At 45.5% G+C, this 21,127-nt stretch overlaps 1 protein-coding gene across 3 annotated transcripts in view; it reads right to left on the bottom strand.

Moving 5' to 3' along the window:
• Window positions 1-21,127, bottom strand: part of ABCC6 (ATP binding cassette subfamily C member 6) — a 61,382-nt gene that overhangs the window by 1,615 nt on the left and 38,640 nt on the right. For 2 of the 3 annotated variants that reach the window (XM_082857885.1, XM_082857887.1), the window contains 9 exons: window positions 13,396-13,706; window positions 11,131-11,330; window positions 8,722-8,848; window positions 7,517-7,618; window positions 6,506-6,652; window positions 4,467-4,625; window positions 4,206-4,372; window positions 2,161-2,355; window positions 1,632-1,845 (listed from right to left, as the gene is read on the bottom strand). In XM_082857885.1, the coding sequence (XP_082714011.1) occupies window positions 1,737-1,845; window positions 2,161-2,355; window positions 4,206-4,372; window positions 4,467-4,625; window positions 6,506-6,652; window positions 7,517-7,618; window positions 8,722-8,848; window positions 11,131-11,330; window positions 13,396-13,706 (1,517 nt within the window). In that variant the 3' untranslated portion in view covers window positions 1,632-1,736. Of the gene's footprint in view, window positions 1-1,631; window positions 1,846-2,160; window positions 2,356-4,205; window positions 4,373-4,466; window positions 4,626-6,505; window positions 6,653-7,516; window positions 7,619-8,721; window positions 8,849-11,130; window positions 11,331-13,395; window positions 13,707-21,127 lie in introns of those variants that run through there. The other variant, XM_082857886.1, reaches the window with a different exon arrangement.

Genomic DNA, 21,127 nt, shown 5'->3' with positions numbered 1-21,127 from the left:
AAGTTAGAACACATCCTCTCACCATGTACAAAAATAAAATGGCTTAAAGACTTAAACATTAAGACATGACACCATAAAACTTCTAGAAGAGAACACAGGCGAAACATTCTCTGACATAAATCGTACCTATGTCTTCTTAGGTCAGTCTCCCAAGGCAATAGAAATGAAAACAAAAATGAACAAATGGGACCTAATCAATTTGCAAGCTTTTGCACAGCAAAGGAAACCATAAGCAAAAGGAGAAGACAACCTACAGAATGAAGAAAACATTTGCAAATGCTGCAGCCAACAAGGGCTTAATTTCCAAAATAAACAAACAGCTCATTCAACTCAACAACAAAAAAACCCCAAAACAACCCAATCCAAATATGGGCAGAAGACCTAAATAGACATTTCTCCAGAGAAGTAATACAAATGGCCAATAGGCACATGAAAAGATGCTCAACATTGCTAAATATTAGAGAAATGCAAATCAAAATGCGGTACCACCTCACACCAGTCAGAATGGCCATCATTAAAAAGTCTACAAATAACAAATGCTGGAGAGGATGTGGAGAAAAGGGAACCTTCCTACACTGTTGGTGGGAATGTAAGTTGGTGCAGCCGCTGTGGAAACAGTATGGAGGTTCCTCAGAAAACTAAAAATAAAATTACCATATGATCCAGCAGTCCCACTCCTGAGTATATATCTGGACAAAACTATAATTCAAAAAGATACATGTACCCCTATGTTCATAGCAGCACTATTCACAATAGCCAAGACATGGAAACAACCTAAATGTCCATCGACAGATAAATGGATAAAAAAAGATGTGGTACATATATACAATGGAATATTACTCAGCCATAACAAAGAATGAAATAATGCCATTTGCGTCAACATGGATGCAACTAGAGATTATCATACTAAGTGAAGTAAGTCAGAAGAGAAAGATACCATATGGTATCACTTATATGTGGAATCTAAAGTATGACACACATGAAGCCATCTATGAAACAGCATCATGGACATAGAGAACAGACTCTGCCAAGGGGGAGGGATGGAGCGGGAGGTTGGGGTGAGCAGATGTAAGCTTTTATATATGGAATGGATAAACAACAAGGTCCTGCTGTAGAGCACAGGGAACTATATTCCATATCCTATGATAAACCATAGTGGAAAAGAATATTTTTAAAAAGAATGTATATATATATATATGTATGACTGAATCACTTTGCTGTACAGCAGTAATTATCACATTGTCAATCAACTATACTTCAAAAATAAAAACGATGTTCTTATTGGGGAAAAGTAGTAGAGGGTACACAAGTAGTTTTCTGGATTATTTTTTACTGCTTGTCAATCTACAATCATCTCAAAATAAAAGGTTACTCTGTAAAAGGTACACACACCATTGTTCCAGCCCCAGGGATTCTCATTTCATTGGTCTATGGTGGAGCCTGGGCACAGGCAGTTTTTTGGGGTCCCCAGGTGAGTCCAGTGGGCAGCCAGGGCAGAGAGCTGCTGTCGACTTTGGCTCCAGGGTAGATGGGGCTGGATGAGCCCTGATCAGGCCGACCTGTGGGTTGCTGTGTCCTCTTGGGTCTGGGGTGATCGGGCATTTTCTCCTCCCAGAGAGCAGAGAGGGGTCTAGACTCAATTCCATGGGGCCACTGATGACCCCAGGTCACTGTGTCTCCAGGGCCTGGCAGACTCTCCGGGTTGGTGGGGCGGGAGGAGGATCCAGGGGCTGGGCTCAGACCAGGCCTGACTCCTGCGCCAGCCTGTAAAACAGGCCCCTCTGGGCCAGCAGCTGGGCTGGGCTGCCACTCTCTGCCACCTGCCCCTCGTCCATGACCAGCACCCTGCAAGGGAGAGGGACACAGCCAGCTCTTTGGACCCCAGCCCAGGGCCTTGGCCGCTCTGAATGCCCAGTGTGTCTGCTCTAAGCAAGTCTGGCCTTCCACGCGGCTTACTGACCCCAACAGCCCAGTTGGAAGCATCTGCTGGGCATGTGTCTTTGGGCTTATCCTTCCCCTGTGGGCATCAGTCTTGCCACCTGTACAGCGGGCACTTCATAATCTATTCCAGTGCCCTTCCAGCTCTAAACCCTGATGCCTTCCTCTGCCTGCAGGGGTGCCCTGGGGGCCATCTGCGAGGGGTGGGGTGTGGGGGCTTACCTGGCACAGTCCAGCACGGAGCGCAGGCGGTGGGCGATGAGTAGTACCGTGCACTGCGCAAACCAGCTCCCCAGGGCGGCCTGCATCTGGCGCTCCGTCCCCGGGTCCACAGCAGCCGTGGCCTCATCCAGGATGAGGATCTGGGTTTTCCGGAGAAGGGCACGTGCCAGACACAGGAGCTGCTTCTGGCCTAGGCTGGGAATGAGTGGGACAGGCCAGATGTTTGCACATCAGGACTGACCTGCAGGGGGTGCCCACAAATGTGTCCTCAGGGCAGCTGCGGGAGTGGGGGATGTGTGCCTGTGTGTCCCCAGACGTGGGTCCCTAGTCTACAGAGCTGGTAGGAATCCCCATCCTGCCATTCTTGAGCAGAGTGACATTAGGCAAGTCATTGAAACCCTCTGGGCCTCAGTTTCCCCATCTGTGCAATGGCTATCTCTGTTTCTATTCTGTGGTCTTCACTATGTGCCAGACACATCCTATATGCTTATGTATATTAACTCATAAAGACCACAAAGGTAGGTATTGTGTCAATGAGTCCTTCCACACTGGGTTGTGAGGATAAGACAAATCATATAAAAGCCATGCGTGTCACAGAGTAAACCCTTCTTTTACTCCAGTTACAGATGAGAAAGTTGAGAGTCAAGGTCACACAGTCAGTGAGCCCCCAGAGCCTGGAGACTCAAGGGTGTTTGGGGCTGTTTCCTGCCATGTTCAGCTTCCTCAGAGTAAACCCTTTAGGGAACCAGGACCTACTACGGCCATGTGGGTGTCAGGTGCCTGGGCTTTGCTCCAGACTCACCACTTATGGGGTAGGTGAGTTGGCAACTCTCAAGCCTCAGATTCCAATTCTGTGAAATGGGATTAGTGAAAGTGCAGCTTTGAGGATTAAAATGAACATTGAAATGAATATTTCTTACATGCCAGGCACTGTTGCAACAACTTTACACAGAGCACTCATTTAATCCTTGCATAGATAGGCAGGTTCTAACTATTATTCCCATTTTACAGATAAGGAAACTGAGGCACTGAAGATTAAGCAACCTGCCCAAGATCTTACAACTATGTCTATGCTCCTGGCTACCAAGCCCTGCTGCCCTTCTAGTGCCATTACCACCCACGGTCCCTCACCCTAACATCTTCTGGGTCAGGTGGGTTTTAGAATCCAGAATGTCTTGACTTTTAAAAAGGCACACACCTGTACATCTGTGTTCACAGCAGCACTATTCACAATAGCCAAAAGGTAGAAACAACCCAAGCGTCCATCAATGGATGAACGGATAAGAAAAATGTGGTCTATCCATACAATGGAATATTACTCAGCCTTAAAACTGGAGGAAATTCTGGCACCTGTTACATCATGGATGAACACGGAGGACATTATGCTGTGTGAGATAAGCCAGTCACAAAAAGACAAATACTATAATATTCCACCTAAATGAAGTACCTAGAGAAACAAAGTGAAATGGGGGCTGGTGGGAGGGAAGAATAAAGAATTGTTGTTTAATGGCTACAGAATTTCGGTTTCACAAAATGAAAAAGTTCTGGAGGTTTATTGCACAATGATGTGAATGTACTTAACACTATGGAATTGGACACTAAAAAATGGTTAAGATGCTATGTGTATTTTACTACGATTTCTTAAAGCTTTTAAAGGCGTACACCCTATGTTACTTGATGACCCCAGTGAGCGTGGGGTTAGCACCCAATATCAAACACAGTATCTTTGCAGCAAAATAAATGCTGAGTGAGATAAATACAGACCAGAAGTAGCCTCGTGTCAGTAGAGGTTGAGTTTTGCCACCAAATAAACTTAGAAACAAATTTAGGAAAAAGAAAAAATATCTCTTGATATTCAGAGATTGTGTTGGAGTTTGGAACGGCTGATGAGGGATGGGATTTGTACTGTGATTAGGAATAGAATGGGGTTGATCATCCTATGTGGGGAGGTGACTTCCAGGGCATATTACCCTGGGGGGGACCTTGGCCACACCTGCCTCTCCCCCAGCATCTCACAGGGTTTGGCTGGGGTGCGGCGACCCTACCTCAGGTTGTCGCCTTGGTCGGCACACTCATAGTGCAGCTGGCCGGGCAGGCTGGCCACCGCGGCTCTGAGCTGCACCGTCTCCAGGGCCGCCCAGATGGCTTCGTCTGAGTGCTCGTGTAGCATGTCGAGGTTCATTCGCAGAGAGCCGGGGAACAGGATGGGGTCCTGGCCGGAAGGGACAGTGGGTCAGAGCTGGGCCAGCCATGCCTCCCACCTATCCCCCTCCCCCCACCTCTGCCCACCCCTCCCCAGGCCTCACCTGGGGGATGATGGTGATCCTGGACCGAAGTGTGTGCAGCCCCACTTGGGCGATGGGGACCCCGTCGATCCAGATCCCGCCCTCAGCCGCCTCTAGGAGCCGCAGCAGGCCCCCAGCCAGGGAGGACTTTCCTGCCCCTGTCCTGCCGACGATGCCCACCTGCCGGGGGATGGGGGAGTAACGCCCATTCTGACCAGGCCCGGCCAGAAGGCAGGCCATAGCCCACAGGGTTCCTGGGCATGTCTTTGCTAGATGTTTCCCCTGCACCCAAGACCCATCCATCTATCCATCATCCTTTGAGCATCCATCCTTCCATCTGTCCATCTGTCCACCTGTCCATATATCCATTCATCAATCCATCCAACCTTCTGTCTGTGCATTCTTCTCTATCTTCCCCTCATCCTGATACCTCTCCCATCTTTTCATCCACTTCCCCACCCTTCCTCCTATTCCTTCATCCTTCCCCTTCCTTCCATCCATACCCTCATCCTTCCCTCTGTCCTTCATCCTTCCTTCCACACACCATCCTTCCATCCATATTCCTATCCTGCCTTCCATCTCTCATCCTTTCTTCCACTCCATCCTATCCATCCATTCATCCTTCCATCCATGCCTCTTTCTTCTTTCCATCCAGCCCCCAATCCCAGCCATCCATCCTTCATCCTTCCATCTATCTGCCCATCTTTCTATCCATCCCCCATCCTTCCTTGACACTTGGTGGGGGTTCAACACTCTTTGTTTAATAAGTGAACGAAGCATGTGTGTCGCCCACTGTATGACAGGCACTCTTTTAGGCACCAGGAATACAGAAATTAAGGAGTCCTTGCTCCAAAGGGCTCACCATCTGGTCTTGGAAACAGTGCACCTGAGTAAACTTGAATACAGTGTGATGAACAAGCACTCTCTATAACGAGGCTCTGGCCTGCAGCAATGGAGGTAAGCATGGAGGTGCTGCTGTTCATGTTGCCTGGGATGGAGGTTGATGGGGTAATCAGAGAAGGCTTCATGGAGGAGAAGATACTTGAGTGGAATCTTGAAGGATGACTAGGAGTTCAGGGAGGGGGAAGATGCCGGGTGAACCACACCAACTGCTAGCCTGTAAGCTCCTCGAGGGCAGCACCATGTACCCACCTGGCCCAGAGGCTGCTGCTCCACAAATGTTGGCTAAGCCCTGGCAGGGCAATGAATGAAGTGGAGAAAGGGCCTTGAATGCCAAGCTCAGGAGTTTGGGCTTTACCAGAAGGAAGCTGGGAGAGAGAGGAAGGTCTGGAGCAGGGAAATGACATGCTCAAATCAAGATCACAGGAGAATAGATTGGAGGGGGTGAAACAGGAAGCTGAGGGCCTGGAGCAGTGGAGGGGAGGGCAGGGAGGAAGTGTCACCAGGTGGGGAGGGCAGAGAAGGATTCAATGAAGCAGCCTGACTAATCATCTGTAAATGAGGTGATATTAGGTGTGTTGTCAGAGTGAAAATGCAAATAATAATGAATAAAAGCATTGGTGAGCACTTCTGTAGCATTTGCTATGTGCCAGGCACTGTTCCAGGCAGTTTCTATGTATTAACCCAGGTAAACTTCTCAACAACTCTATGAGGTTGACATTATTATTCCCACTTTACAGATGGGAAACTGAGACCAAGGCATGCAGTGACTTGTCCAAGGTCAGGCACGGCAAAGCAAGGAACTGAGCCCATGCAAACTGGATAAGTATGTGGAACATTCAGCACCTCACCCAGCACATAGTAGGTGTTCAACTAATGATAGAGAAAGAAGAAAGAAGTTGGGGTGATGCCTCCTCATCTGGGACACCAAGGTGGGTGGGTTTCACCAAGATGGAAGCAGGTTTGGGGAAGATGATAAGTTCCCTTTAGGGCGTGGTGGGTCTGAAGACTGGGGAACCTGAGGTGCGGACGTGGAGCAGGCAGCCGGTGCTCAGGACCTGGACTCTGGGTGATGCCCAGCCTGGCCACAGCCCTGAGGCCTCTCCAGCCGCCCTGTGGCCTGGCCGCCACGAGGAGGAAGTTGTAGGTGAGCCGCTCACCTTCTCTCCTGCGTGGATCTTGAAGGACACTCCCCGCACGGCCAGCGGGAGCTCGGGTCGGTATCTCAGCCCAAAGTCCCGGAACTCGATCTGCCCCCCACGAGGCCAGGGGGGCCGGGCCGCACAGGTGGCCGGCCTCCAGGGTGCCTAGGGCAGAAGGGGACATTGGGTCAGAGGAGCCTTTCTCCAGGCTTCTCACAAAAGGGCCTGCCTCTCTGACCCTCAGTTTCCTCTTCTGTAAAGTGGGCTTATTTACTGCTACTTTACAGGGTTGTTATGGGGCATGGAATGCAGCAAGGCTAAAAACAAATAATATTTGGTATAGTGAAAATAAAAAAATAATGGTGTTGGCTACTCTTTATCTATTTTTGTTATTAGCCATTATTAATTTTCAAATATTCTCTCTTTCGCTAGTAGAGGTAGACACTCTCCTTTTAGGGAAAAGGGCAAGTCTGTGCAGTGGGGAGACCAGTGCTGCCATTTGCTATTCCTGTGACCTTGAACAGGTCACTCCACTCCCTTGAGCCTTGGTTTCCCCATCTGTGAAATGGGGCTAATTAGAGTGTGGACATGTATTGAGTGTTTGCGGTGTGCCAGACACTGTATGAAGTCCTTTATTGTGGGATGACCTCCTAGTACACCCAGCACCGTTATGTTGCTGCTATGTTTCTCTACTGTTCCTGCTATTATGTTTCAGTAGTGCTATCATGTTACTGTTGCGCTGCTGTCATGTTTCTATAATGTTGCTACCAAGCTGCTGTTATGTTACTGTCATGTTGCTGTTACTCCTGGTCCCCTGTCAGTCAGAGTGCCCTGCCTTGCCATTCAGAGGAACCAGGATTTGACCTCATCTCAGACCCTACCCTCTTAACCATTCCTGCCACCTTGGCTGTGACTGCAGTCTGCAGTGGTGGGGGCTCTAAAGCCGGTGGCAGATGTCAACATGGGTCCACCGTCCTCTGCTGTAAGTCCTGGATGGTGCCCGCTCCCCCTCCATCTCTTGCCCATCACCTCCTTGGGCGTCTGGGCGTAGTCCTTCAATCGTTCCACTGACACGATGCTGCTCTCCAGGTCTGTCCAGCTGCGAACAGCCCACTGCAGCGTCTGGGTCACCTGGTTCGAGAAGACACCTCAGGACAGCTTCAGCAAGGCCACCCCACAGGTGAGGCAGGGGCTGGGAGGCGGGACCCGGGGCAGACAAGGGGGCAGAATTTGGCTGTAGCCACAAGGATCCCTCTTTTCCTTTAGTTGAACTGGAGTATGTGGACCAGAAAGGAGCCCTCGGACATCAGCTTATCCAACCCTTCTTGAAACAGGTAGGGAGACAGGACCAGAGAAGGTGTGTGGCCCTCTCAAGGACACTCAGCAGGATCCAGCCCAAAGACTTCCATTCAGAGAGGTTTCCTTCCATTAACACTGATTTCCCACTTGGAACCACGCCAAGCTCCTCCCCAGAGTCTGCTCGCCCTGCCCCCACCCCTTCCCAACCTCATTTCCCTCCAGTTTTGTCCTCACACTCTCTCCAGCCACACCGCTTTCTTGTTGTTCCTCTAACACACCAGTCGCACCCCTCCCGCCATCCCAGGGCCTTTTCTCCTGCTGTTCCCTCCACCAGGACTGCTCTTCCCCTATTCCCCCACTTCCTTTAGGCCACAGATCTCAAGCCCCCTTCTCAGAGAGGTCTTCTGGGCCATGCAAAAGAAAAGCACCCTCCCCCCAGTCATGTTCCATCCTGTTACTTGCTTTAGGCTTAAGCTTAGTTGCCTCAACTGTAAAATGAGGACAGTAATAGTACCCCTGGTGGGCTTGTGGGCAGGATTAAATGAGCTAATATTTATAAAGCTCTTAGAACAATGTCTCATTCATAATGAATGCTACTTACATATATGTATATATATATGTATTTTTTTCCTTTACAGATGTCATAACCTGACATTAAATATTGTTATTAATAGTTAACAAAATGCTAACAATGCACTGGAAATGGACTCTGTCTACTTTATCTCAATGAGTCTTTATAGTGTCTGAAGTGAAGGGATTACTGCCCATTTTTCAGAGGAGCACAGCGAGGCTCCAAGGTCCAGCCTAGGCTCTTGCAGAGCCGTGTCTTCCTCACTGGTTGGTAGTTTGGACTCAGGTCCTTGAAGGTCCCACTGGCAGAGGTCTGTGTCCATTCTGCCTGCACCCCAGAGCCCAGGTTGGGGTGTCGGAAGTACCTGCAGGGCGGCTGAGACAGAGAAGCCCACGAGGCCGGGGCTGAGGTGGGCCTTGCTCAGGACTGCACACAGGGCGGCCGCAAACACCAGCCCATTCCCCACGAGCTCCAGGTTGGAAGCGAGCCACCTGCGAGGGGACAGGTAAGAGTGGGGTCAGTGGGGCCTCTCTGCACTACCTGCCTCCCTGGGCACAAGGCCTGGACAGCGTGCCGGCTCGAGTGCCCATGGGGTCCCGGCAACGGTCTCCTCCACACCCAGGCCCCACAGTAGGTGCTCAAGTAAGCTCTGCTGTGCTGCCACTTTTCTGTCCCCAGGCTATGCCAAGCCATGTCCCCTGTGTTCCCCCTGCCTGAATCCGACCTCCTTCTTCACATGGCCACCATCTTACCCTCACACAGCCAGCTCAAGCCTCACCTCCTCAGAGAGCCCTCAGGACGACTCCTCCCTTTTATCACTCTGTATAACTAAACTAGTTAATCAGTCCTTGACTGTCGGCCTCCATCAGCAGGCTCATGAGGGCAGCAACTTTGTCTTTTTTTTTAATTAACTAATTAATTAATATTTCATTTTTGGCTGCATTGGGTCTTCGTTGCTGTGCGTGGGCTTCCTCTAGTTGCAGCGTGTGGGGGCCACTCCTCGTTGAGATGCGCGGGCTTATTGCGGTGGCTTCTCTTGTCGCGGAGCATGGGCTGTAGGCGCACGGGCTTCAGTAGTTGTGGCACGTGGGCTTCAGTAGTTGTGGCTTGTGGACTGTAGAGTGCAGACTCAGTAGTTGTGGCGCATGGGCTTAGTTGGTCCGCGTCATGTGGGATCTTCCCGGATCAGGGCTCGAACCTGTGTCACCTGCACTGGCATGTGGATTCTTAACTACTGCACCACCAGGGAAGTCCATCAACTTTGTCTTGTTCATGGCTCTGTCCCCAGAACCCAGCACAGGACTGAACACGTAGTACGTTCTCAACAAATACATATTGAATGGATGAGGAAATTGAATTCCTACTTCTTTTTCCTTTTATTGACTTCCTACTTGACCATTCATTCATGCATTCATTCAGCAGATATGTATTCAGCACCTACTGTGTGCCATGCATGCTGGAGATGCTGGGGACACAGCCGCAAACCAAACAGATAAAAATCCCTGTCTTCAGGGAACTCTGGGCTTCACTGCATATAACACCTAGTCCTCTTAACAACCCCACAATGGGAGGACTGTTGTCCCCATTGGACAGATGAGGACACCAGAAGGGTTAGGTACTTGCCCAAGTCCACAAACATAACAAACACCGGGATTTGAAGCCACATCTGCCTGACTGAGGGTCTGCCACTTCCTAGATGGCTGACCTTGGGGGAGTCCCTTCACTTCTCCGAACCCCAGTTTACCCATCTGTGGGATGAAGTAACGTCTGGCTCATTATAGTTGTGAGGATTAAATGAGACACACCCATCGTATATGGCGCAGAAATCATTGACCCTTCCACAAAGTAGGTGCTTCGTAAATGTTTGTAAGGTCCCTCCTCCCTAGGCTAGGACCCCAGGAAGGGGCAGGGCAGGTCACCCAGAAGGCATATGGCATTGAGACACTGCCCACAGCTGCACGGCCTCATAGCCCCAGCTGGCTGGAGATCTGGGCAGAAAGAAGGAAGGAACTGACATTTATTGAATTCACACCCACTGTGTGCTTGACCCTCTCCACACTCTGGCACCAGACTGACTGGATTCAAATCCTCACTCCACCATGTATTTGCAGTGTGGCCCTGGGCAAGTTCCTAAATCTCTCTGTGCCTAAGATTCATCATCTATAAAAGGGTCTCTGCCTGGTGGAGTTGTTAATAGGATTAAATAAATTAATCCACAGAGGATGCTGAGGTCTGTGCTGGGCATGTGGTAAGCACATTACAAGAATTAGCTATGAGTGTATTTGTTTAATCTCAGTAGCCACTCCATGAGTGCAAACTCACTTTGACAAATGAGGCTCAGAGAGGTTATGTGACTTGCCCAAGATCATCCAGCTAGTAAGTTGCAGAGCTGGGATTTGCACCTGTGTCTGTCTGTGCTCAAAGCTTGTGTTCTTATTCTTGCTTAGTACCGAAAGGAGGCCGAGGATGCTTATGTAGCTCCTTTGTCACCAAGGCAACAGAGGCTGGTCTAGTGGCCTGGCAACAGAGGCTTCTTCCTTTTTGCTGACACCTGTACTTCCTGCCCATCTGCGGTTGGGGATCCCTCAGGCCAAGGTCCATCTGCTCACACTGTGAGCCATGTGCACCCATGGGGTCTAGGCTCTGCTTTACCCTCGACTCGCTGTGTGACCTTGAGCAGGCCACTTGACCTCTCTGACCACACAGTATGACCTTAGGTCTCATCCTCTGGGGACACAGAAGGATTATAGGTTCTTCTCTGCCCCCTTCCTACCTGTCAGCCACCAGCCGCGGGAAACTGACTCTCTGGCTTTCATCCATGTGTGCATCGTTCTGAGCCACAAAGCAGCTCTGGACACGGAAGGCCCTGACCACTGCTCCGCCCTGGAACGTCTCGGCCACATGGGAACACACGGATGAGTACCTGGCTGATTCCAGGCGTCTGAGCTGGCATGAGCTGGCCACATACAGGCTCTGAAGTGGGACAGTGGGGAGCAGAAAGGTCAGAAACACAGAGAGACAGTTTGAGAAGCATAGGGAGCTCTGTTACCAGCTTGCTGTGTGACCTTGGGTCAGTGGCTTCTCTTCTCTGGGCTCCAATTTCCTTGTAGAATCAGAGTTCCATGGGTCTTTTTAAAAATCACCTGAGAATCTTCAAAAGCTCCCAATGCCTCACCCCCGAACTATTGAATCAGAATCTCTGGTGGCATCACCTTGGCCTTGGAATTTTTAAAAAGCCTTCGGGTGATTCTCATGTACGGCCAGGATGGAGAAACCCCTAGTCTATAGTAAATATCTCATTCTCAGCTCTAAGGCCAACTGCTTCACTTAGGGCCAGTCATTGTGGGAACAAAGCCACAAAGGGCAAGGAAGGCAGCTTGACAAGTCAAATTCATTCACTTAACTCGAAGGTTACATGCCAGGTGCTGGGAACACAATGACGCACAAACAATATATATCGTTATTTGGTTTGAGGTTGGAAGTTGTGTGCGGCTGGCAGGCAGAAAGGAATCTGCATTTGCTGATCACCCAGGCTGCATGCCAGGCTCTTTCCAAATACAGTTGACCCTCGAACAACATGGGCTTGAACTGCACAGGTCCACTTATTTGTGGATACTTTTCAATAGTAAATACTACAGTGCTACGTTCTGCACTTGGTTGAATCTGTGGCTATGGAAGAACTGTGTATACAGAGGGCCAGCTATAACTTCTAAGCAGATTTTTAATTGCAAGGAGGGTCAGTGCCCCTAATCCCCACGTCGTTCAAGGGTCAACTGCAGTATTCAGTCATTGTGAGGTGGGCATTTGTGTCGTTCACAGTTTATAGGTAAGAACACCAGAGGCTCAGAGGGATTAAGCAGCTGGTCTAAGCCTCTATAGCAAGCAAGTGGCAGGACCTGGATTCAAACACATCTCTGTCCGACTCCAAAGCTCTAGAGAAGCAGTTCCTCCCCCAGGTCAAGAGGCTATAGAAAAGACTTGGGATAGTTGTGGAGGGCAGCGATGGCCATGGTTTTTGTCTGGCTACCATGTTTTGTTTTATTTTTTCTACTTCTGATTTTTGTCTGGCTACCATGGTTTCTTCTACTTCTGATTTCCTTGGTGGGGATGGGGGGTTGGCGGTCAATCATGAGACCTGATCATGGAGGTAGTCACATGACACAGCCCTGCTAGGCAGAGTAAACTATTCCTTTGGTCACAGTGATGAGCTCAGGGATGACACATGCCTCATGAAAGGCCAATCAGAATCTTCCCTGGGATGGATGCTGAGCTGGAGAAAAGTTGCTTTGTGTTGGGGGTTGCTGAGGTGGGAGGCTGTGAGTATAGGGTTGCAAGGGGGCCATCAGACCTGCCCCCTGGAAAAGGAGTGTGTGCAAAATTAGGCCAAGCAGAGCTGAGCCAGTGATTCTTAAATATTAGCATGGATCAGAATTACCTGGAAGGTTCATTAAAACCCAGATTTCTGGGCCACAGCTCCATAGTATCTGAGTCAGTAGGTCTTGAATGGGGCCTGAGAATGTGCATTTCTAACTAGTTCCCAGGTGAAACTGATGCTGCTGGTCTGATACCACACTTCAAGAACCACTGAGGGAAGATATGGAAAGAGTGACAGCGTCCTAGTAAGAGCTGACCCCCTGCACCCTGGGAGCATAAGCCATTAATTCTGTTCCTGTGTTTAAGCTAATTTAAGTTGGTCTCTGGTTCTGGCAACTGAAAGAGTCGAGCCTAATACAATGGTCTTTGAGAGCTTGCAATGCCTTCTTGGTTTCCAGATCACTGAGGAAGAGCTAGCTGATTTCAGCAACAGCAGCAGGATAAACTGTTAGACGTTAAGAACTTTGATGTGAACATTTGGGAGACAGAGATGAGAGTAAGTGTTAGAAACAGACTGTGGTGTCTCTGTCTCTGAGAATTCTTCTAGGGGCAGCTCCTAGATGTCCAGCTGGGCAGAACCTCTTACACTGAGTCCTGCCCAGAGACAGGGGACTGGTGGAGGTGACCTCGGCTGGCCCCAGGAGCCTCTCCAACCTCCCCTTACCTGAAACCCAGCATAGAAGAGCAGCAGAGGCAGGATGGCCACAACAGCCAGCGGGGTGGTCACTGTCACCACCAGGCCAACCTCCAGGAGTCCGAAGGCATACATCAGTAGAGACCGGAACTTGTCTGGGATGTCCACGTCTACTATGTCTGTCTCTTTGGAGAAGCGGTTCAGCAGGTTCCCAATGGGCGTCCGCTCAAAGAAGCCAATAGGAGACTGTGCTACGTCCCACAGGAGCCCCCGGAAGAGCAGGCTGGACGCCCGGATCCCTCCTAGGAGCACTGTGGCCATGGAGGCAAAGAGCCCGATTGCTGGGGAGAGAGAAGGGGTCAAGGCATAAGGGCTGGAGACCCCCATCACCCTGTGGTGGTTATGTTATGAACTGGCCACCCTGATTTATCCTTTGATGGGACCACCATGCAGTGGGTTAAATAGTGTCTCCCCCCAAATTCATGTCCACCAGGAACCTCAGAATGTGAACTTATTTGGAAAGAGGGCTTTTGGGGCTTCCCTGATGGCACAGTGGTTGAGAGTCCGCCTGCCGATGCAGGGGACACGGGTTCGTGCCCTGGTCTGGGAAGATCCCACATGCCGCGGAGCGGCTGGGCCCGTGAGCCATGGCCTCTGAGCCTGCGCGTCCGGAGCCTGTGCTCCGCAACGGGAGAGGCCACGCATACCACAAAAAAAAAAAAAAAAAAAAGAGGGCGTTTGAAGATGTTATTAGTGAAAGAGCTTGAGGTGAAATCCTGGATTTAGGGCAGCTTCTAAATCCGATGACTAGTGTCCTTATAAGAAGAGGAGAGGACACACAGAGACACAGAGAAGAAGATGATGTGAAGACGGAGACAGAGACTGGAGTGATACACCACAAGCCCAGGAATGCCAAGGATGGCTGGCAACCAGCAGAAGCTAGGAGAAAGGCATGGGACAGTTTCTCCTTCAGAGCCTCCAAGAGGGACCAATTTTTGCTGACACCTTGATTTTGGACTTCTGGCTTCAGAACTGTGAGAGAACAAAAATTTCTGTTGTTCTAAGCTACCAAGTTTGTGGTAATCCGTTTTATGGCAGCCCTAGGAAACTAATACACCTCCTTCCTCCCAATGCCAATCTGTGTGCTTGGAATGGAGCTAACTTCACTCTCTGTTTATGGGGTGGGGAAAATTTCATCCCTAGCCAATCCGAACCACTGCAGTTGGCTCAGGGGTGAACACATGACCCAAGTCAGGCCAATGAGACCTGGGACTCTGCTGGGACTTCTGGGAAGAGGTACTCACTTTGTGGGATACTATGTTAGCACCAGGGGGAGTAGCCTGCCTGGACAGGAAGCTATCATAGAGGAAGAAAATGAAGCTAATCTTCCAGTATTTGCTGGACCCATGGATCCAGCCATACCTCAAGCTAGTTACCTATGGATTCCAGTCCCACAAGCCAATAAATTCTCTTGTTGCTTAAGCTAGTTTGAGACATATAGTTTTAAATAGTATATTATACCTGTATAGTTTGTAGCTATATTAACCTCAAATAGAGCAGACTTTAGAGTAAGAAAAGTTATCAGGGATAAAGAGGGGCATTACATAATGATAAAGGCGTCAGTTACTCAAGAAGACTTAACAATCCTTAATGTGTATTGCCTAACAAAAGGGCATCAAAATATGTGAGGTAAAAACTGATAGAACTGCAAGGAGAAATAAATGAATCCATTATCATAGCTGGAGATTTCAACACCCCTCTATCAGAAAAGGCAGAAAATCCAGCAGGGAGAAAATCAGTAAGGACAGAGATGAACTCAACAACACCATCAATCAACTGGATATAATGGACATAAACAGACCACTTCATCTAACAGCAGCAGAACACAAATTCCTAAGCTCATATGAAACATTCACTAAGATAGACCACAATTCTGGACTATAGAATACACCTTAACAAATTTAAAAGAAGAGAAATTATACAGTGTCTGTTCTCAGACCACAGTGGAATTATACTACAAATAACAAATACCTGGAAAATCCCCAATACTTGAATATTAACACATTTCTAAGTAACACGTGGGTCAAAGAAGAAACCTCATGAGCAATTTTAAAATATTTTGAACTAAATGAAAATAAAAACACAACTTATCAAATTTTGGGCATGTAATAAAAGCAGTACTTAGAGGGAAATGTTTAGCACTGAATAAATATATATTAGAAAAAAGAAACCTCTAAAATCCATCGTCTAAGCTTCTACTTTAGGAAACTAGAAAAAGAAGAGAAAATTAAATCCAAAGTGAGCAGAAGAAAAGAAACAATAAAAATTACAGTAGAAATCAGCGAAATTGAAAACAGGAAATCAATGAAACCAAAGCCTAGTTCTTTGAAAAGATCAGAAAATTGATAAGCTTCTAGCCAGGCTAAGAAGAAAGAGAGAAGACACAAATTACTAATATCTGAAAAAATTTTAAAAGGGACATCACTACAGATCCCATGGATATTAAAAGTATAAAAAAGAAATACCACAAACAACTCTCTGCCCATAAATTTGAAAACCTAGGAGAAATGGACCAGTTCCTTGATAGACGCAATCTACTAAAACTTATGCAAGAAGAAATAGACAATCTGAATAGGCCTATAACTATTAAAGAAATTGAACTGACAATTAATAACTTTCCAAAACAGGAACTGCCAGTCCCAGATGAGTTCACTAACAAATATTTAAGGAGAAATTATACCAATTCCCTACACTCTCTTTCAGAGGGTTGAAGCTGAGGGAATACTTTCTAACTTATTCTATGAGGGCAACATTTCCTAATACCAAAATCTGACAGACAGTACAAGAAAACTGTATAGACCAATATCTCTCAAGAACGTACATGTAAAAATCTTCAACAAAATATTAGCAAATTAAATCCAACAATGTATGAAAAGAATCATACATCATGAACAAGTGGAATTTACCCCAGATATGCAAGGCTGCTTCAACATTTGAAAAATTGGGACTTCCCTGGTGGTCCAATTGTTAAGACTCCGTGCTCCCAATGCAGGGGGCCCGGGTTTGATCCCTGGTCAGGGAACTAGATCCTGCATGCCACAACTAAAGATCCTGCCTGTGACAATGAAGATCTTGCACATGGCAATGAAGATCCTGCGTGTGACAACTAAGACCCAGTGCAGCCAAATAAATAAATAAATATTTTAAAAATCTGAAAAATCAATTAATGTAATCTATCACATCAATAGGCTAAAAAAGAAAAATCACCTGACCATATCAATTGATGCAGAAAAAGATTAGACAACATCCAGTACCTATTGATAAAACAAATAAACAAAAACAACCCCCCCAAAACAAAACCCAAAACCTCTCTCAGTAAAAGAGGAATAGAGAACTTCCTCAACTTGATAAAGAATATCTATTAAAAACCTAATGGTGAGAAGCTAACCTAATGGTGAGAAGCTTGGTGCTTTCCCAGTAAGATCTGGAACAAGGCAAGAATGTCCCCTCTTACCACTCTTCTTCAACACCCTGCTAGAAGTCCTAGTTAATGCAATAAGATAAGGAAATAAAAGGTATGCAGATTTCCAAGGAAGAAATAAAGCTGTATTTGTTTGCAGATCACATGATCATCTATGTAGAAAATCTAAAAGAACTGACCAAAAGCTCCTGAAACTAATAAGCAATTATAGCAACATTCCAGGATGCAAGGTTAGTATGAAAAATTCAATCACTTTCCTATATGCCAGCAAAAAAAGGAAAGCCCACAACTAGAAATACAAACAGTACGAAAGGAAAAATCTCATTGGTAAAAGCAAATATACAGTAAAAGTGCTAAACCAACCACATATAACACTAATAGGAAGATTAAAAGATGAAAGTCATAAAATCATCTATATCCACAATAAGTAGTTAAGGGATATACAAAACAAAAAGATGTAAAATATGATGTCAAAAACAGTAAATGTGGCAGGGAGAGGGGAAAAAAAGCAAGGTTGTTAAATGCTTTCGAACTTAAGAGATCAACAACTTAAAAAACCCACACATATATGGATTGCTATATTTAAACCACATGCTAACCACAAACCAAAAACCTGTAATAGACACACACAAAAAAAAAGAGAAAGAAATTCAAAAATAACACCAAAGATAGTCATCAAATCACATGGGAAGAGAACAAAAGAAGAAGAAAGGAACAGAAAAGAACTATAAAAATAACCCCAAAATAATGAACAAAATGGCAGTAAGTACATTAAATGTAATGGACTAAATGCTCCAATCAAAAGACATAGAGTGGCTGAGTGGATATAAAAAAGACCCACATGTATGCTGCCTACAAGAGACTCATTTTAGACCTAAAGACACACAGAGATTGAAAGTGAGGGGATGGAAAAAGCTATTCCGTGCAAATGGAAATGATTATAATAGATGACTATGAACAATTATATGCCAATAAAATGGACAACCTAGAAGAAATGGACAAATTCCTGGAAATGTACAACCTCCCAAGACTGAACAGGAAGAAATAGAAAATATGAACAGACCAATTACCAGGAATGAAATTGAATAAGTAATAAAAAAAAAAAAGTCCATAACCAGATGGTCCAGACTCTTTAGAGACAAGTTAACACATATCCTTATCAAACTATTCAAAAAATTGCAGAGGAACGAACACTTCCAAAATCATTCTACAAGGCCAGCATCATCCAGATACCAAAATCAGACAAAGATAGAACAAAAAAAGAAAATTACAGGCCAACATCACTGGTGAACATAAATGCAAAAATTCTCAACAAAATATTCGCAAACCAAATTCAACAATACATTAAAAGGACCATACACCATGATCAAGTGGGATTTATCCCAGGGATGCAAAGATGGTTTAATATCCACAAAGCAAGCAATGTGATACACCACATTAACAAACTGAAGAGTAAAAATCACACGATCATCTCAATAGGTATGGAAAAACCATTTGACAAACTACAACATCCATTTATGATAAAAATTCTCAACAAAGCAGAGGGAATACACCTCAACATAATAAAGGCCATACACAACAAGCCCACAGCTAACATCATACACTGTGTTGAAAAGCTCAAAGCATTTACTCTAGGGTCAGGAACAAGACAAGGATGCCCATTATCACCATTTTTATTCAACATAATATTGGAAGTCTTAACCACAGCAATTAGACAAGAAAAAGAAATAAAAGGAGTCCAAATTGGAAAGGAAGAAGTAAAACTCACCATTTAGAGATGACATGATACTATACATAGAAAATCCTAAAGATGCCACCAAAAAACTACTAGAACCCAACAATGAATTCAGTAAAGTTGCAGAATACAAATTTAATATACAGAAATATGTTGCATTTCTATACACTAACAGTGAACTATTAGAAAGGAACTTAACAATCCCATTTACAGTTGCATCAAAAAGAATAAAATATCTCAGAATAAATCTAGCTAAGGAGAGAAAAGACCTTTACTTGGAAAACTGTAAGACACTGTTGAAAGAAATTGAAGATGACACAGATGGAAAGATATACCATACTCATGGATTGGAAGAATTAATATTGTTAAAATCCTCATACTACCCAAGGTAATCAACAGGTTCAATGCAATCCCTATCAAAATACCAATGGCATTTTTCACAGAGTTAGAAAAGAATAATTCTAAAATTTGTATGGAAACACAGAAGATCCTGAATGGCCAAAACAATTTTGAGAACGAAGAATAAAGCTGGAGGTATCACACTCCCTGATTTTAAACTATATTATGAAGTTACAGTCATCAAAACCGTATGGTACTGGCACAAAAACAGACACACAGATCAATGGAACAGAATAGAGAGCCCAGAAATAAACCCACATTATATGGGCAATTAATCTACAAAAAAATATGCAAGAATATACAATGGGGAAAAGACAGCCTCTTCAATATTACTCAGCCATAAAAAGGAAGGAAACTGGGTCATTTGTAGAGACATGGATGGACCTAGAGACTGTCATACAGAGTGAAGTAAGTCAGAAAGAGAAAAACAAATATCGTATATTAACACATATATGTGGAGTCTAGAAAAATGGTACAGATGAACTGGTGTTTGCAAGGCAGAAATAGAGACACAGATGTAGAGAACAAACGTATGGACACCAAGAGGGGAAAGCGGGGGTGGGGGTGGGGGTGGGATGAATTGGGAGATTGGGATTGACATATATACACTAATATGTATAAAATAGATAACTAATAAGAACTTGCTGTATAGCACAGGGAACTCTACTTCACTGTACAGGAGAAACTAACACAACATTGTAAAACAACTATACCCCAATTTAAAAAAAAAAGACATAAGGTTGGATTGGATTAAAAAAAAAAAGACAGCCTCTTCAATAAATGGTACTGGGAAACATGGACACGACATGCAAAAGAATCAAACTGGACTACTTTCTCATACCATATACAAAAATAAATTCAAAATGGATTAAAGGCTTAAACATAAGACCTGAAACCATAAAACTTTTAGAAGAAAACAGGCAGTATGCTCTTTGACATTGGCCTTAGTAATATTTTTTTTGGATATGTTCCCTCAGGCAAGAAAACAAAAGCAAAAATAAATACATGGGACTACATTAAACTAAAAGGCTTTTGCACAGTGATGTAAACTATCAAGAAAATGAAAAAAATCAGCCTACTGAATGGGAGAAGTTATTTGCAAATGATATATCTGATAAGGGGTTAATATCCAAAATATACAAATAACTCATACAACTCAACATCAAAAAATCAACCCAATTAAAAAATGGGCAGGGCTTCCCTGGTGGCGCGGTGGTTGAGAGTCCGCCTGCCGATGCAGTGGACACGGGTTCATGCCCCGGTCCGGGAAGATCCCACATGCCGCAGAGCGGCTGGGCCCGTGAGCCATGGCTGCTGAGCCTGCGCGTCCGGAGCCTGTGCTCCGCAACGGGAGAGGCCACAACAGTGAGAGGCCTGCGTACCGCAAAAAAAAAAAAAAAAAAAAAAAAAAAAAGGGCAGAGGATCTGAATGGACATTTTTTCAAAGATGACATACAGATGGTCAACAGGTACATGAAAAGATACTCAACATCACTAGTCATCAGGGAAATGTAAATCAAACCACAATGAGATATCATTTCACACCTGTCAGAATGGCTATTATCAAAAAGACAACAAATAACAAGTGTTGGTGAGGATGTGGAGAAAAGAAAACCCTCATGCACTATTGGTGGGAATGTAAACTAGGGCAGCCACTATGGAAAGCTGTATGGGGATTCCTCAAAAAATTAAAAATAGAACTACCATGCAATCCAGCAATTCCAGTTCTGGATATTTATCCAAAGAAAATGAAAACACTAATTTGAAAAGATATATGCACCCGTATGTTCATTGCAGCAGTATTTACAATAGCCAAGATATGGAAGAAACATAAGTACCCACTGACAGATGAATGGATATAGAAGAGGTGGTACATATACAATGGAATATTCCTCAGCCATAAAAAAGAAATGAAATATTGCCATTTGTGACAACATGGATGGACCTAGAAGATATTATGCTAAGTGAAATAAGTCAGAGAAACACAAATACTGTATAATTTCACTTATATGTAGAATCTAAAAAACAAATGAACAAGCATAACTAAACAGAAACAGAGTCATAGATACAGAGAAAAAACATGTGGTTGCCAGAGGGGAGGAACAAAATAGGTGAGGGAGACTAAAAGGTACAAATTTCCATTTGCA

The sequence above is a fragment of the Leucopleurus acutus genome (genome assembly GCF_964270905.1).
Source record: "Leucopleurus acutus genome assembly, chromosome: 16".
Taxonomy (NCBI): Eukaryota; Metazoa; Chordata; class Mammalia; order Artiodactyla; family Delphinidae; genus Leucopleurus; species Leucopleurus acutus.
This window is presented reverse-complemented; position numbering and strand designations above follow the sequence as displayed.